Below are 15612 nucleotides of genomic sequence, written 5' to 3' on the forward strand. Positions count from 1 at the left end.
CTATGCTACACTTAAAGAAATCTCAATCTCTCCGAGCCACATGCTCCCGGGAACTAAACCTTGTCACCACAATAAACAGAACCTGATGCAGGGATAGATTCCTGTCCCAGAGACTTCCCATACTCTGGAACAAACTACCCATTCATGTCAAACAAAGCTCCTCATTAGCCCTCTTTAAGAAAAATCTTGACGATTGGATGGGAAATAGGAAATTCACCCCGGGGATCACTTCCGTGGCTCTGCTCGACAGGGGCCCAGGAAAATAATTTTCTTGGGTGGTGAAAGCCAGGGAACCTTTTTGGCTAGAAAACAACGCACAACCCAAAAGGGTATAAACTTGTGAAAAACAAAAACCAAAACAAATCCGGACTGCACCGAGTGCTGTTTATTACAAAGCTCACAACAAGCTCCAAAATACTGAGCACTTTCACGAAGAAGCCATTGATTTATACATGGTGAAAGCACTTAGTATTTTTGGAGCTTGTTGTGAGCTTTGTAATAAACAGCACTCGGTGCAGTCCATATTTGTTTTTGTTTTTTACAACCTTTTTGGCTAGGCTTATATAGGCCTCAGGTCTGATAGCCTAGTACCTACCTATGAGCTGTCCTTTAAATACAAAAGTTTAACCTTGCCATAGGAGAAAGTTTGAGTCTAAAAAATAATATGGAGGGAATAGATTGCATTTAAATACAATGTATTAAAATCAGTTATTGTGTTAACTACACTGTACCTGAAAAGTATGAATGCAGCAGAGATGAATTTACACTGCAATTAATGTGCCACACTCAATAAAAAAAATTACATTACATGGAAAATTTCATTCATTCATTCTCTAATACCAGTTTTATCCTATAATGAAACAGACATTTTCAATATAATAAAGCAAGCATAATAGCATATTTTTACATCTACTCTTTTCTATATATCTAGACACACAGATACAGATATTGTATTACACACACATGCACTTACTAGCTGTAGTATACACAAATACCTGATGCCCGCAAGTTCACAGTTACACTGTCTTTAAAAATGAAAGCAATAAAATAAAATGTAAACCCATCTGTATATTCAAGCAGTGCCAGTAAGAATGTCCAATACTCTCCACAGAACAGGATAATTTTCAGGAAGCATATATAATCCAACATGTTGTGTCTCGCACTATGAGAATGTTTGTGATAACTGCCATAAAACACAAATGTATACTACAGAAAGGCTCTGCTATTCCTTAAGTACATGCAACAATACTGCAGGTGTAACCTCAATCTCCACCATAATTTGTAAGCACCGTCTTAGTGTGGCTTCATCAAAGGCACAGGATGGCTGTCAGTGACTGTACTGTGCACCACTTATCCGAAGAGCTGTCAGTGACTGTACTGTGCACCACTCATCCGAAGAGCTGATCGAACGACTTCTAAATCGGAGTTTTTTCCATGAAAAGATTTAACTGATCTAGTCTCTTGTGAATAACTATCCTAGAACAACAACAGAAAACACACATAAGGAAAAAGTGGCATAGGATGCTAATTCAGAGCATGTTTCATGAAATTATTCTACTCTGACGTCCCCAAAACCACAAGGTGACCCAGTATACACATTTTATATTCATTAAAAATCTCTTCAATCCATCATGTTACCACAGGATGTTTTTTGCTCATTTTAGCTGCACTCATGACAAATTACTCTGACTTACCAGAGTATCCATTTCAGTGACTGCCACAGAGCTATCAGGTGGCACTTTGTACCACTAAATGCTTAACCACCTCAAGACATCAGAAGCCGTGTTTGGAGGACAATACTTACCCACAGAAAGTAATGTAATTCATTGTTCCTGCAGCAACTAAATTATAGCCCAGAATATTGACTACTGCCACTGTGACAGCTTTTAGTTATTATACCTGAAGAACAGCACACCTGCTTGAAAAGCTCAAGGTTAGGTAGCTCTAATCACAAAATATCTGACTGGTATTATCCAAGCAGAGGGATGAATTCAGGATTTGGCAGAGGTACAGCAATTGAGTTTAAGGCTTACGGAGACGTATTCATTTTGCCACTTCCTTGCCCCTACCCCCCACCCCCCCCATCCTTGCTCACTCACAAGTAAATCTTATTTTTAGGACATTGGTATGCTCCCCTCCAGGAATCTCCATACTAGTAGAAAAGGCTCTAAGCATTTACTCCTTTATCTCCTTAGAGGGGAAGAAATCACATGAAATATGTAGAAAGTAAAAAATAATGACCAGCCAACACAGCTAAAAAAAATCAGTTTAATATAAAACAAGGGTAAGCGTTTTCACACCAAACAGGTGCTTCATCAGACCAAGATACACATTTAATTCAAACAAGATATTTATACAACGATCATTCAATAAAATAAATCACGTGACTTAAGTGCCAGTTTTAAAGACACCATGCCATTTGTCAGCTTGCAATAATATAATCCATCTCACTTCAGCAGACTTTGTAATGTTAACATCACTCCTCCCTCCGTAGGATGTTTATGTATCAACTCTAACACCATTAATTTAAATGTATGCATTTGCCCACACAGCTCAACATGTTTAGCAAGAACACAGATTAGCTTATTTTTCCGTATATCATTCATGTGTTCAAGAACTCGTTCTTTCAAAGATCTATTAGTCTTGCCTACACAACAAGATGAACATGCCTCACAGGAGGCTAAATACACAAAATCAGTGCTTCTGCAAGTTGCAAACAGCTTCAGTGTATATTGTACATTGGTATCAGGATGTACAAAATTATTCCATGGTAAAATATATTTATAGGCATTACAGGAATAACAGAGAAAGGTGCCATTATACACAGATGGATTACTAGATGCATTTTTGGATTGATAACATAACTGTCGTTTGAGTGATTTATCATTTCTAAAAAAAAAACACCAACAAAACTCCTAACTCCAAATTTTGTCAACAGTTATTAAAATTGACCAGTTTTTCTTAATGACATTACAAACTTATAAAATGTCACTTAAGTAAGAGATAGCAAACATTATTGGTTGATCTGGAAGCACCAATGGGTGCATCATCCAATAAACTAAAAGTATTAAAACTCTTTCCTGATGGACCTAACAGTAGAACTAACTGCATTGGCTAAATAGCTTCTCTGACTAAAATCATTGGTTAAACAATGAAAATCTCACTGCACTCTACATCAAGTCTGGAGTATCTCTTTTATTGTCCTTTAAGTACATTCTTATAGATGTAATTAGTTGGCATACTAGTACGATTTAACAAGTTATTCTTCTTGCACAGTTTTGAAAACATGCTAGTTCTAATACATCCATGAGATGTCTTTGCCACAGTGACATCTAAAAAAACAAAGGTAGTTAATGAATAATTAGATGTAAACTTCAAACAGTAGTTGTTTCTTCCAAATAAGACAGAAACTGCTTCAAGGCAGACAGAGAACTGCCCCATAACAAAAACATGTCATCTACAAAATGTTTGTAGAAGTGTACACAGTCTACAAACTGATTATTCTTGAACACCTTCATAGTCTCCCAATAAACTAATACAGTATTCACGTAACGGTTGACAAAAAGTGCCCACTGTGAATCAAAGATTTTGCAAGCAAAAACGTTCTTCAAACATGAAAACATTATTTTCTAACACTAATTCAAGTAAAGAACACAAAAGACAGATAAAATCATTGGAGTAACCACTCTTACGGGACAGAAAAAGTCTAACAAATTCAATTCCAGTGTCATTCAGTATTACTGTGAAAAAAGAACATACATCAAGGGTAACGAGATAACATTCAGAAGCATCTATACATTCTTGTACACAGAGTGTTAATAAAAACTGTTCAGTATCTTTCAAAACAGGTGGCATTCCATCAAGTACTGTTCATAGCTTCTTCTCAATGAATACTGACAAAGGCTCAGTAATCCATTTTCGACCAGAGACTCTAGGTCTAAAAGGAGGTATTACAGGGTTCTTGGGTATTCTGGGAGGTCCGTAAATCACAGGGAAAACAGCATATTCAACCAGAAAAAAATGTACAAGTATCATAAGTAATCTGTTAATCACAAAATCATAAAACATAATCTTAATTTCTCTATCCGAAACCTATGCAATTTCATACAAGTAGAAGTATCAGAAAGCATGGTGTACATACTACTCAGATAATAACTCTTGTCCATGATAACAGCTCTCCCTTTATCAGCTGGTCTAATCTGTATAGAATCCATAGACCATAATCCATTCAGAGCTTTATATTCAATGGCGGATTAATTAAAACAGGTATTTTTATGTAGACCATTTAAAATATTCCTAATGTCCGCTTTACAAGTCCCGGTGAAAGCCTCTAGAATTGGATGTAAAACTGGATTAAACATACTGGGCTTTCTCAAAGTAGAGGACTGCATCGGCACTGGATATGGGCACTTCAGCATCACATTCCTGGCAAAAAGCTTCAGATTAAGAACAATGTCACAAGTATCAGATCATGGTGCCATTATGAATGATGGACCCCTACTGAGGACTGAAATTTGAGGGCCAGTTAACTGAACTGAAGAAATACTGTGAATCAGGAAATCATGATCCACTGAAGGTGAAGTGCATACCCCATTCAAAACTAATTGATGTTCATTTTTTGGCATTTCCTCCCCCAGCTTTGAGACTGTCCTATTCTGAACTTCCCTTCCTGCTTTAAATGGATATGCACACTTGTATAAAAAAAATAAATAAATAAAATAAAAAAAAAAGAGGGAGGTGATGCAACAACCGTAGCAAAAGTTTTCCTCTGACCTAGAGGTGTAATAGTAGTTCTCTCTCATTCCTTATCAGACATGGTCTTACTCACAGTCTCAGACACAGGATGAATAGGAGGGCACAGTTTTTAGCAGACTGCAGGTTCCTTCACCTCTATTATCAATACCTGGAGATGGCCTTTCTCCTTAACTTCAGTGGTCTGCAGGTTGTTCTTAGGCCAAGAAAAAATCTGACCAATCTTAAAATCATAAAATCCACTCTTGATCTTATGTCTGATCTGCAGTCTCATTTCATACACTCAAACATTACTATACAGTTCATCTACAGCCAAGTGATATGCCTCTGAATTAAACTCATCATTCAGCATCTGTTGTATACATCTAATTTCATTCAAAAACAATTCTTCTGAAGGTTTAAAGAACTCAGATCAGCAATTTCATATAGCTGTACCCAGTATCTAGATTTAACATTTGCCAGCATTTTAAAAGTTCAGGAAGTGTTACATAAGTAGGCATCTTAAGTACAAGTAGCCCTCTAGGTACAACTTCGAAATGTATATATGCCTCTAGATGTAGTCTTTGCCATTGAAGATGTTTAAATTTAAACAATTTGTTCTCAAGCTCTTTCAAAGAGCTCCAAAAAGATTCCATATCCAAAACCTCTTCTTCCACAGCATTATCATTAGGGTTACCTTCCACTTGTAGCATCTGATGTAACCAGTCTCAACCATGGCCACTACCAGCAGCATTCAGAATGTATTCGAATTCAAAATCAATTCCGTCAGCCATGTTCCATGTATCCACCAAAAATAAATAAATAAAATAAAATAAAGAAATAGAAGTGGCAGCAATGTCAACAGAGGCAGGACCATCACAAGCAAAATATGCAGAAAGAAAAAAACATGACCAGCCAACACAGCTAAAAATAAAATCAGTTTAATATAAAACAAGGGTAAGTGCTTTTCACACCAAAGAGGTGCTTCATCAGACCAAGATCCAAATTTAATTCAAACACAATATTTATATATCAATCAATAAAATAAATCACATGACATAAGTGCCAGTTTTAAAGGCACTGTACTGTTTGTCAGCTTGCAATAATATATTCCATCTCACTTCAGCAGACTCTGTAAAATTAACATCACACCCCCCCCCCCCGTATCAACTGTAACACCATAAATTTAAAATGTATGCATTTGCCCACACAGATCAACATGTTTAGCAAGAGCACTAGTTAGCTTATTCTTCCATACATCATTCATGTGTTCAAGAACATTATTTCACAGGTCTATTAGTCTTTCCTATATAAAAACATGAGCATGCTTCACAGGAGGCTAAATACACTAAATCAGTGCTTCTGCAAATTACAAACAGCTTTGGTGTACATCGTACATTGGTATCAGGATGTACAAAATGATTCCACGGTAAAATATACTTACAGCCACTACAGGAATAACAGGGAAAGGTGTCATTACACACAGATGGATTACTAGATGCCTTTTGATTGGTAACATAACTGTTGTTCGAGCAATTTACCATTTCTAAAACAAAAACTTGGTCTATCACCAACAAAACTCCTAATTTTGTCATCGGTTATTAAAAATCGGCTCCCTATTATGCCGTCGCAGATGCAGGTTGTCGAACTAAAAAGCACGAAAAGGCAAAATAGCTAAGCGGCTTTTCAGCAAATTCTTTCCCTGGGAAAGAATTTGTTTGGCCGCTTTTGCTACTTTGCCTTTTCGGCACTGTAGTGCAAACTCGGAGTTGGTATATTTAAGTAGGGGTGTGTGGGGGGCACAGCCCCCTCACATTATGCAATGTTTTACATTTTTTTTTTTTTTCGGAACAGCAATTTTTTTTTTCCTTGGAACCTGTTCTGAGGTTTTGACTTTGTAAGCTTTTGTTTATATGGGGGTCTATTATGTGTCGTTCGCTCTTCTGAGCGTGCGATATCATAATATAGACCCATTAAAATCAACTTTTTTTTTCTTAATGACATTACAAACCAATGAAATGTCTCTTAAGTAAGAGGTAGCCAAACAACATTATTGTTTCATCTGGAAGCACCAATAGGCACAACCATCCAAACCCTTAAAAGTACTAAAATAAGGTTTGGCTCTTTCCTGCTAGACCTGTCTAAAAATAGAACTAACTTCATTGGCTAAATAGCCTCTCTGAATAAAATCATTGGTCAAAGAATGAAAATCTCACTGCAGACACTCTGAATCAAGTCTGGAGTATCTCATATATTGTCCTTAAAATACGTTCCTATAGCTATAATTACTTGAAAGACACAAGGTCTGAATGGTGGTCCCAACCTTTGCTGGTGTGTGTGTGTACATGTGGATTTATGACTTCCTACTGTTAAAAGGGGCTTTTCTGATTACTGCCTGTTTGTTCTTTAAATAACATTGTTCCAAGTCTAGCTACATGACTTATCACAGTGAATGAATATGTAGCATCTGGTACACATCTTTAAACAACAGCAATTTTCCCCATTTCCTTGCACAGTTTGCCTTCATGTATGTTATGAAGCAGAAATCATCCCTATCATTATGCATGTTAGTCATGTCACACATGTAACCAGGAAGTAATAAAAGATGCATCTTTTTACATTTTTCTCACATGCTCTTTACTACCAAGGACTGGTTCTCAGTGAATAGTGACATGGAAGGTTAAAAAAGAAACAGGGATGAATGTGTCTGCTCTACAGGGGTTACTGATGTTCTTCACATGGAATTCTAGAAGATGTAGTTCCCGAAAGAAAATAAAACCGGTACTGCAAATGTTAAGAGCAGCAAAAATGGAAGTGACATTCCTTGTAAGATGCTAAGTAGCCTGCCAAATAAGTAGTTACAGTGAGAGAGTAGCGAGTAGGTACAGAACTGCACTGTTTTGCCCAATCTAACATTGGCTAGGAAATGGATTGGCTAGAATTTTTTTGGCAAATGGTCTGATGACAAGATGCAATAATGGCTTCATACTGTAAGACTTAATAAAAGAAAACTCAGTGGTTGCTATAGGTCTGCCCAATAAAAACCATCTACACAAATCTGATGCAATATTTAAGAAAGTTAAGTAGTGGTGAGAAGAAAAGGCACTGTTACAATTAGAGCAGGGGAATTCAATGGATTCTAGTAGTCTTCCTGTTAAGCACCAGTTTGAACAATTATTATTAATCACAGGATACAAAAGAGTATGAGGTTGGTTGGAAAGGCAGAGGTAAAATGATTTTGAAGATTAACACACACTAACATGAGAAAGTTGTGCACATCCAACCTAACATAAAGGATTATCCCTCCATAGCATATAACATGGAAAAAAATACAGGCAAGCAAGATACACTATACTATATAAAAGTATAGCTCACTAAAGTCCTTTTGCTAAGATCTAGGAGACCTACTCCATTGAGGATTCACCACATGCTGTTGAAAAGTCAGGCATCCTTCAGTGCATATCTTCAATGGATAGAGAAACTCCAACACCGAAAGGATCTCAGTCAGGTCTATTTCTAGGAGGACCTCATGCCATGTATCAAGGGGAGAACAATCAGTTATACAGAATATATGTAGAACAAGTGAAATTAAGTTGCTGTGAAGAGTTACTCAAGAGATATCCAAGAGAAAATATTACCAGGTATACAATGCAAATAGTGTAGTTTTCAAACTACCCAGTTAACTTTAGTAAGCATGGGGTTAAATACTTGCAAGTTATGGAGCAGGACAGAAAGATGAAAACATACCAGCTGGAAAACAAGTAGTCTAACAAGACTTATTGTGGCTATAAAGAGAAGGAAAAGATCAATTTAAGCAATCGGGCATGTTAAAGAGATTTTATGTCTGCTTTTATCAAGGCCTGAAAGTATCACAGCAGACCCACACCAATGGGGTTACAACCTTTAGAAAACTGTAGATGCTTTTTAGACAGATATGGACAGATCAGATTCGAAGGGTCCCATTTCAAAACTGAGGCATTTAATTCAATCACTCCCACAGTGGTGTTATTTGTGTGGGCTGCTTCATTTCCTGCAAGTGTATGGTGCTGAAAGGCAAATCATATAGAACTGTTTGGTTACAGTAAAGCTTAACCACATTACTGAATTTGTAGCAGTACGTGTCATGATTAAATAGTTTAAATGTAAGAAATGTATTTTAATTAAAAATGCAAGACAAAAGGCTGCTTTACTTATTCCACTGAATAGATTTTTCTCAGATTTAAATTATCTTTGGCTGTGAGCCCCAGGCATCTGCCACCAAAGTCAAACAACAGTGAGGAATGTGATACCTCATTAACTGACTGCTGCCTCCTAGTGTTAATGAGTTCAGCAATCAGTTGTATGGAGTAGTGAATATAGTAACAGTGGATAAAACAACTGGGATCTTTAGAAAAAGGGTAGAAGCAAATTACATAAGAAAACATGAGAAATGTGGAACAGTAAATGCAGAGGAGAAATGAGGTTTAAAAGAAGGCATGATCTGAATGAACTATGTAATATTATTGACAATGACTGGAGAGATGAGTGATATATAATATTTCAACTAAAATTATGTCAATATGGTATGTTTTCATTTATAGAAATGTACTATTGCATGTTTCTTGTTTAAAAAAATCAATTAGCCATTTGATTACTTACAGAGCAGCTGGAGAAGAAGATATCCAAACTGATTTTTACAATGCCTTATTAATCTGCTTACTCAAAGTACTCACAAGGCTATCTAGCCACTTTCACCCAGCAAAGACATCTTGTTTTCTTTTAGGAAATGGTCATTACAATTCAGACTTCCACTCTGTAAACACACACTCAAACTGACTCATCTCCTTATTAAGCTCAGATACTGAAATATTGACTAAGGTCAACACATCAAAGATACTACATCTGTTACACAGGCTTATAAAAACAAATAAGTCTGCATGAGAAAAAGTTAAGAGGTAACCAATGGGCACTTTACAGTTATACGCAGACAGTGAAAGGTACACATATTCCTTCCTTAACACTATTGCTGAGAATAAATGAAATATATCTATACACTTAACATGTTCACTACTTTGTTATCTCTTTTAAACTTTTCAGAGAAGTTAAGGATGCTAAAGAGAAGTTCACTGCTAGCACAGCTGAGCTCTCTCATTTTCCTCTTTGCCTTTTACTGATTTTTACACTTGCTTCATATTCCTCATTAGATCAATAGTTCTTTTGTTACATATTTCCACAAGGAACACGTAATGCCTTCATAGAAAAGGGGGCATCGTTTGTTTTGTTTGGCAGCAGGAACAGTTATACAGCTTGTCTATGCTCTTTATATCCTAAAATTAATATTGTCGTTTCATAGGTAAATACTGGGCTAGCTGCATTTGTGGGCCATTTTAAGCTTAGCCAGTTTCGCTAGTTGTGCTCAAATTAACCTATCCCATTTGGTTAGAGATTGGCCTTACCCATTCCATTGTTGATAATTATATATTACCCCTGAGAATAACTGGAATCATACTATAGATAATTTGAGGGGATCTATGCAGGCAATAAAGCATACATGAGCTGCCTCTGTCCATTAGTAGTACAGGGGCAGTCCTGGGGTAAATTTTCTGTTTCCCATCCAGAGATCATAGGTGAACTTAAATATGGACAGGGATGAACTTTGTTTTATGTGGATGGGGAGTCTGTTCCAGAGCAGCTGTATCCCCTGTGAGATGAACCTGTCAAACCGAGTCCCCCTGGATTAGATCCTTAGACCAAGTATTTCTGATGCCATTTGACTTTGACTTGCTAATGTACACTAACTCCATCAGTACTGGGTCGGAGAATGCCTTGTACGCCAGACAAAGTGACAGAGCTTTGAGTCAGTCTATACAGGACATGCTGTTTGTACCCTTTTGGTAAGGTATCTCTGTGGACATTCCAGTTGTTGCTTTTGTCTGGACAGACACATGTCAATGGGGGCATTATATTCAGTGACAGGGCTAACCCCTGGATCTAGACACAATCCTTTGTTTATAAGCTGTGCAATATAGAAGGACTTTCTTACAACAATAGGGACATGCTGGTCAGCAGTTAGGTCACCCTCCAACAAGTTTCCAAATCCCGAACAACTGGGTCAACTCTTAGTGGCATATTGTCAATGTGGTACTTCCCTGGGGAGGAGGGCTTCCCAAAAGATACAAAAAGGCATTTTTCACATTTAGCTTCAGTCCATGATTTTGGCACAAGTTATTTATTTGGGACAAACCTTCCTTAAGATGTATAAGTCATCTGGGAATTCAGTGGCTGCTCCTAGCTTGCAAATGTAGTTAGACAGAGCTCTTTGGCATTGGCTTTTACTTCAGAAAAGTAGATGCCAAACAGGAGAGGCCCAGCAAAGAACACTGGAGGACTCCACTGATGACTGGTCACTTTGTGGAGGTAACTTCCCTTTCCTACATCCTATGAACCAGCTGGCAATCCAGAGGATAACATAGGGGTTTTCCCCAGTTTATTCAGCTTTTCTGCTATGCCTGAGTGGAGAATTGTGTCAAAAGCTTTGGCCAGGTCAAGGTCTTTCCCATGACTTTGCATATGAGGTTGGTCTGTGGAAGGTCCTCCATTATGCAGGGGAATGGCTTTAGCTGTTCTCCATCCACTTGGTTCAGAAACCTGAATGGAGGGTAAAATTTAACAGTGTTGTTAGGGGTGTGGTTTCATGCTATTTAAAATGCATCCAGGGATATTGTCAGGACCCATCGATGCAATATTTTTAGCTTTTGACAGCATTTTTAGGAATTAGTCTTGTGTGAGTACAGCCAGTTTCAAGTAAATCTTGATGGTCAGAGAGGGGAGAAAGGGGTAAAGTTAGAGCTAAATGTATTGGCCAGTATGTTCACTATATTTTCAGTCTTGGTGTGGGTAACATTGTTTACATTGTACACAATCATCTCAGTGCATTGCTGCATTGTGATTTTGAGATTACAAACATAGCTAAAAATGCCTTGTAGCTGTCTTTGGTTTGGGACAATCACAAACCTCAAAAATCAGAAAACTATCTCTAGTTTAGGTCACCCCATTCCTGTCTTCCTCATATACTCAAAACATCTGCAGAAATGTTATATAATGGGATCAGTCCTATATGTGCAGACTAACTACAGCAAGGAAAAGATTACCAGAAAGTAAGTTTAAGAATAAATTAGTAATTGTAGGGGACAGAGGTGAGATCATTTGAAAAGATGTGAACTGGGTCTATGGATTGCTGGAGGTTATACTTATCCAGCAGATCTTTCTCTGACCTAGACTGCTGTGTGTAAATCAATCTGCACTTCCTGCATCCACCCTGTCACATCTAATCAGGTAGATTCTCTTTTGGGTAAATAACTCCTTTTAAATGTCATTTTGCAGCTGAAGTATCATCAAGAGATTAAGTTTATTTATCAGTGATAATGTACACAATGATTCAGCTCTGTGCCATCTAAGTCACAGCCACATATATCCCTATTAAGGAAGAATATTGACACGCCTCTCCCATTCGTGGTATATATTAGAACACTGTACTTCTTTAGAAAGTCCAGCTGGAACATGACTTTATGGGATATCTATGATTCAGAGCAGGTAGTGTAAATAGGCTTCTAATGATGTTATTCTGGGCACAACACTTCTGATAAAAAAAAATTCCAAACTACAAGCATGTATTAATCACAAGATCTAGAATGGGGGTATAAGGCCTTGGCTTGCTCCAGTATCTGCAAAAAAATAGTACAAGACAAGCTATGATATTTTTCACTCTCTGGCACTTGCTCAGATATGGAGAACCAGCAATGTTCAACCACTGGTGGTCAACAGGAATCCCAGCATTTCCTTAAAGCTTATTTAAAATATAAAAAGATAAGACAGCTACTTTCAGTGTCTGTAGTTAGTATGAGAGGAGAAAATATGGCAATGTAAGATTCTCTAGCCGAAAGGTACAATGACAGATGCATCATTAAATTAGCAAGGTGCATTCCCAAAAGAGCACTTGTCACAATGTGTAGTGAAGACAAAGTCTGGGACTTCAGCAAAAAGATAACAATTCTAAAGGATTTTAAATTCAATTTAACAGGACTAATTCATAAATGAGACTTTCTATACCATTCTAGTAAATTTCTAGATTGGCAGAACTAGCAAAACTGGTATTTTTTGTCCTTAGCTGACCAGGTAAGCCCAATATGCTAGGTACTTATTTTCAGGGGTGACATGTCATTCTGGTTCAATCAGCTTGCTAGCAGCAAACTGTTCAATACGTGAAGATGGAAGGAATTACATCCAGGAATAAGGGATGAATCTCTATACCTGTCTGTGCTAAACTGATAGACAAATGTTACACTCACTGCATAGGAAAATACTTAAGAAATCTAAGATTAACTCCAAAAAGAGACCAACAAACTAATTTATTACCATATTAGCAGGCTGACATTTGTGTTTATTTATAATATACTTTATTACTATACTGTAACTGAGCCAAGACTAAACTATTTTCATCATTTACTTTTATGAATATTAAATACATTTATTAATATTTCAACAAGAAAAACATCACAGTTTAACTGAAAATGAAGTATGCAATCTACAATGGACTTTGAAGGGAGGTACTTTCCCTAGGGGTGGGGCTCATAAATCTGCAAATAGAGAGTGTTTTTTGTACTATCCAGTATGAAAGCTAAGAGTTTTTTCATAACTATTCTTAGGAGATACGAAATTAAAGGGCAGCTGCATGTAGAAATGGATTGGATTATACTATATATATATATTTTTTTTCACTTCATATACTCAAAATGCTGAAATCTCGAATTTCAGCATTTTGAGTGCATAAAGTTGAAACCATCACAACACCAAAACCCCACAAAGCTGAAATCACAAACCTGAACATACATGCACTACACCACACACAAACCACAACACCTATACCACAAAAACAAACAAAACACCAGACATACACATACCTACACTAAACATAAGCAGGGGGGGGCAAGCCCCCCTGCACCCCCACATCACCCTATGTATATATACCAACTCTGAGATTGCACAGAGAAAAAACTAAACTCAAACACACACATTCTACAGTCCCTCGCGCACACACACGCATGCGCACACTCACACCCACGCGCACATGCACACATGCCAGTTACAAAAATGCTCACATACACTCACTCACCTGAAAGTCCGAACATAAACATCCCAAGCAAACACTTACCATAACATAGCGTCACTGCATAAGCGCAAATTCGACATTCGCACTTGTGCACTTTCACTATCCTGAAGTTTCGGCTTCATACACTCGAAATGCTGAAATTCGTGATTTCAGCATTTCGAGTATATGAAGTGAAACCATATATATATATATATATATATATATATATATATACACGTATACACACTAATATATATATATGCACACATACACATGTATATTTATATAGAGATATATATATATATATATATATATATATATATATATATATATATATATATATATATATATACACACACATATATATATATATATATATATATATATATATATATATACACACACACATATATATATATATATATATATACACACACATATATATATATATATATATATATATATATATATATATATATATACACACACATACATATATATACACACACACACATATATATATATATATATATATATATATATATATATACACACACACACACATATATATATATATATATATATATATATATATATACACACACACACACACACACACACATATATATATATATATACACACACACACACACATATATATATATATATATATATATATATATATATATATATATATATACACACACACACATATATATATATATATATATATATATATATATATATATACACACACACACATATATATATATATATATATATATATATATATATATATATACACACACATATATATATATACACACACACACACACATATATATATATATATATATATATATATATATATATATATATATATATATATATATATACACACACACACACACACACATATATATATATATATATATATATATATATATATATACACACACACACATATATATATATATATATATATATATATATATATATATATATATATATACACACACATATATATATATATATATATATATATATATATATATATATATATATATAATATTTAAAAATAAATGTAATGTCACTTACCAAATACAAATCTTTTCTGGAGTGCAAACAACCCTGCACCAGTGATTACAGTACTGACAATCATCACCTGAATGTGGGTGGAGTAGGATTTACCCATGACTGGAAAATTCACCAGAAGTAGGCAAGTACTGCTTAACCTAAAGTTGCATATTCTCTGTATTCTACTCCATTTATACAATGGCCCTTTGTTCGGTCCATGGATATCTCTACACATACAAGGAAGCAGAGAAGCTTCTCACATTTTTGTACATGGATGACCTGCAGTGCCGTGTTATATCTGTGGCTCATGCACTGATGTTGTGGCATTTAATGACTACATTTGCATTTTTACTGCAGGTTAACAGATAATCATTTGTGGTGCAACTCAAAATATTAATTTCATGAACCGGCTACCAATATTTATTGAGAGGACCTTCAAATGTCTTAAGATGTCTGCTAAATGTATCATTTTCCTTTATGTGGAGATGGGTTACCACCACTGAGTTTAGCCAATCAAGTAGCCCCCATTCCAGGGATTATTAGAAATAGTGTAGAATATTTTCCAATTTGTTGTTATTCGAAATTATCGGGGGGGGGGTTGTTAGACAGTCACAGTTTTTCTCTTCCATGAGGTAACTGCACGAGAACACAGAATGCACAACTGTAATAGGAGCTTT

General features: G+C 36.0%; 1 protein-coding gene across 1 annotated transcript in view; it reads right to left on the reverse strand.

Annotated features, from left to right (window-relative positions):
* Nucleotides 1–530: 530 nt before the first annotated feature.
* The window catches only part of TMEM82 (transmembrane protein 82), a 245701-nt gene continuing 230619 nt past the window's right edge, over nt 531–15612 (reverse strand). The window contains exon 5 of the mRNA XM_044060453.1: nt 531–1476. Coding sequence (XP_043916388.1) covers nt 1366–1476 — 111 coding nt within the window. The 3' untranslated portion in view covers nt 531–1365. The remainder of the gene's footprint in view (nt 1477–15612) is intronic.

The sequence above is a fragment of the Protopterus annectens genome, chromosome 2.part0 (genome assembly GCF_019279795.1).
Source record: "Protopterus annectens isolate FY-2018-M chromosome 2.part0, PAN1.0, whole genome shotgun sequence".
Classification (NCBI taxonomy): domain Eukaryota; kingdom Metazoa; phylum Chordata; order Ceratodontiformes; family Protopteridae; genus Protopterus; species Protopterus annectens.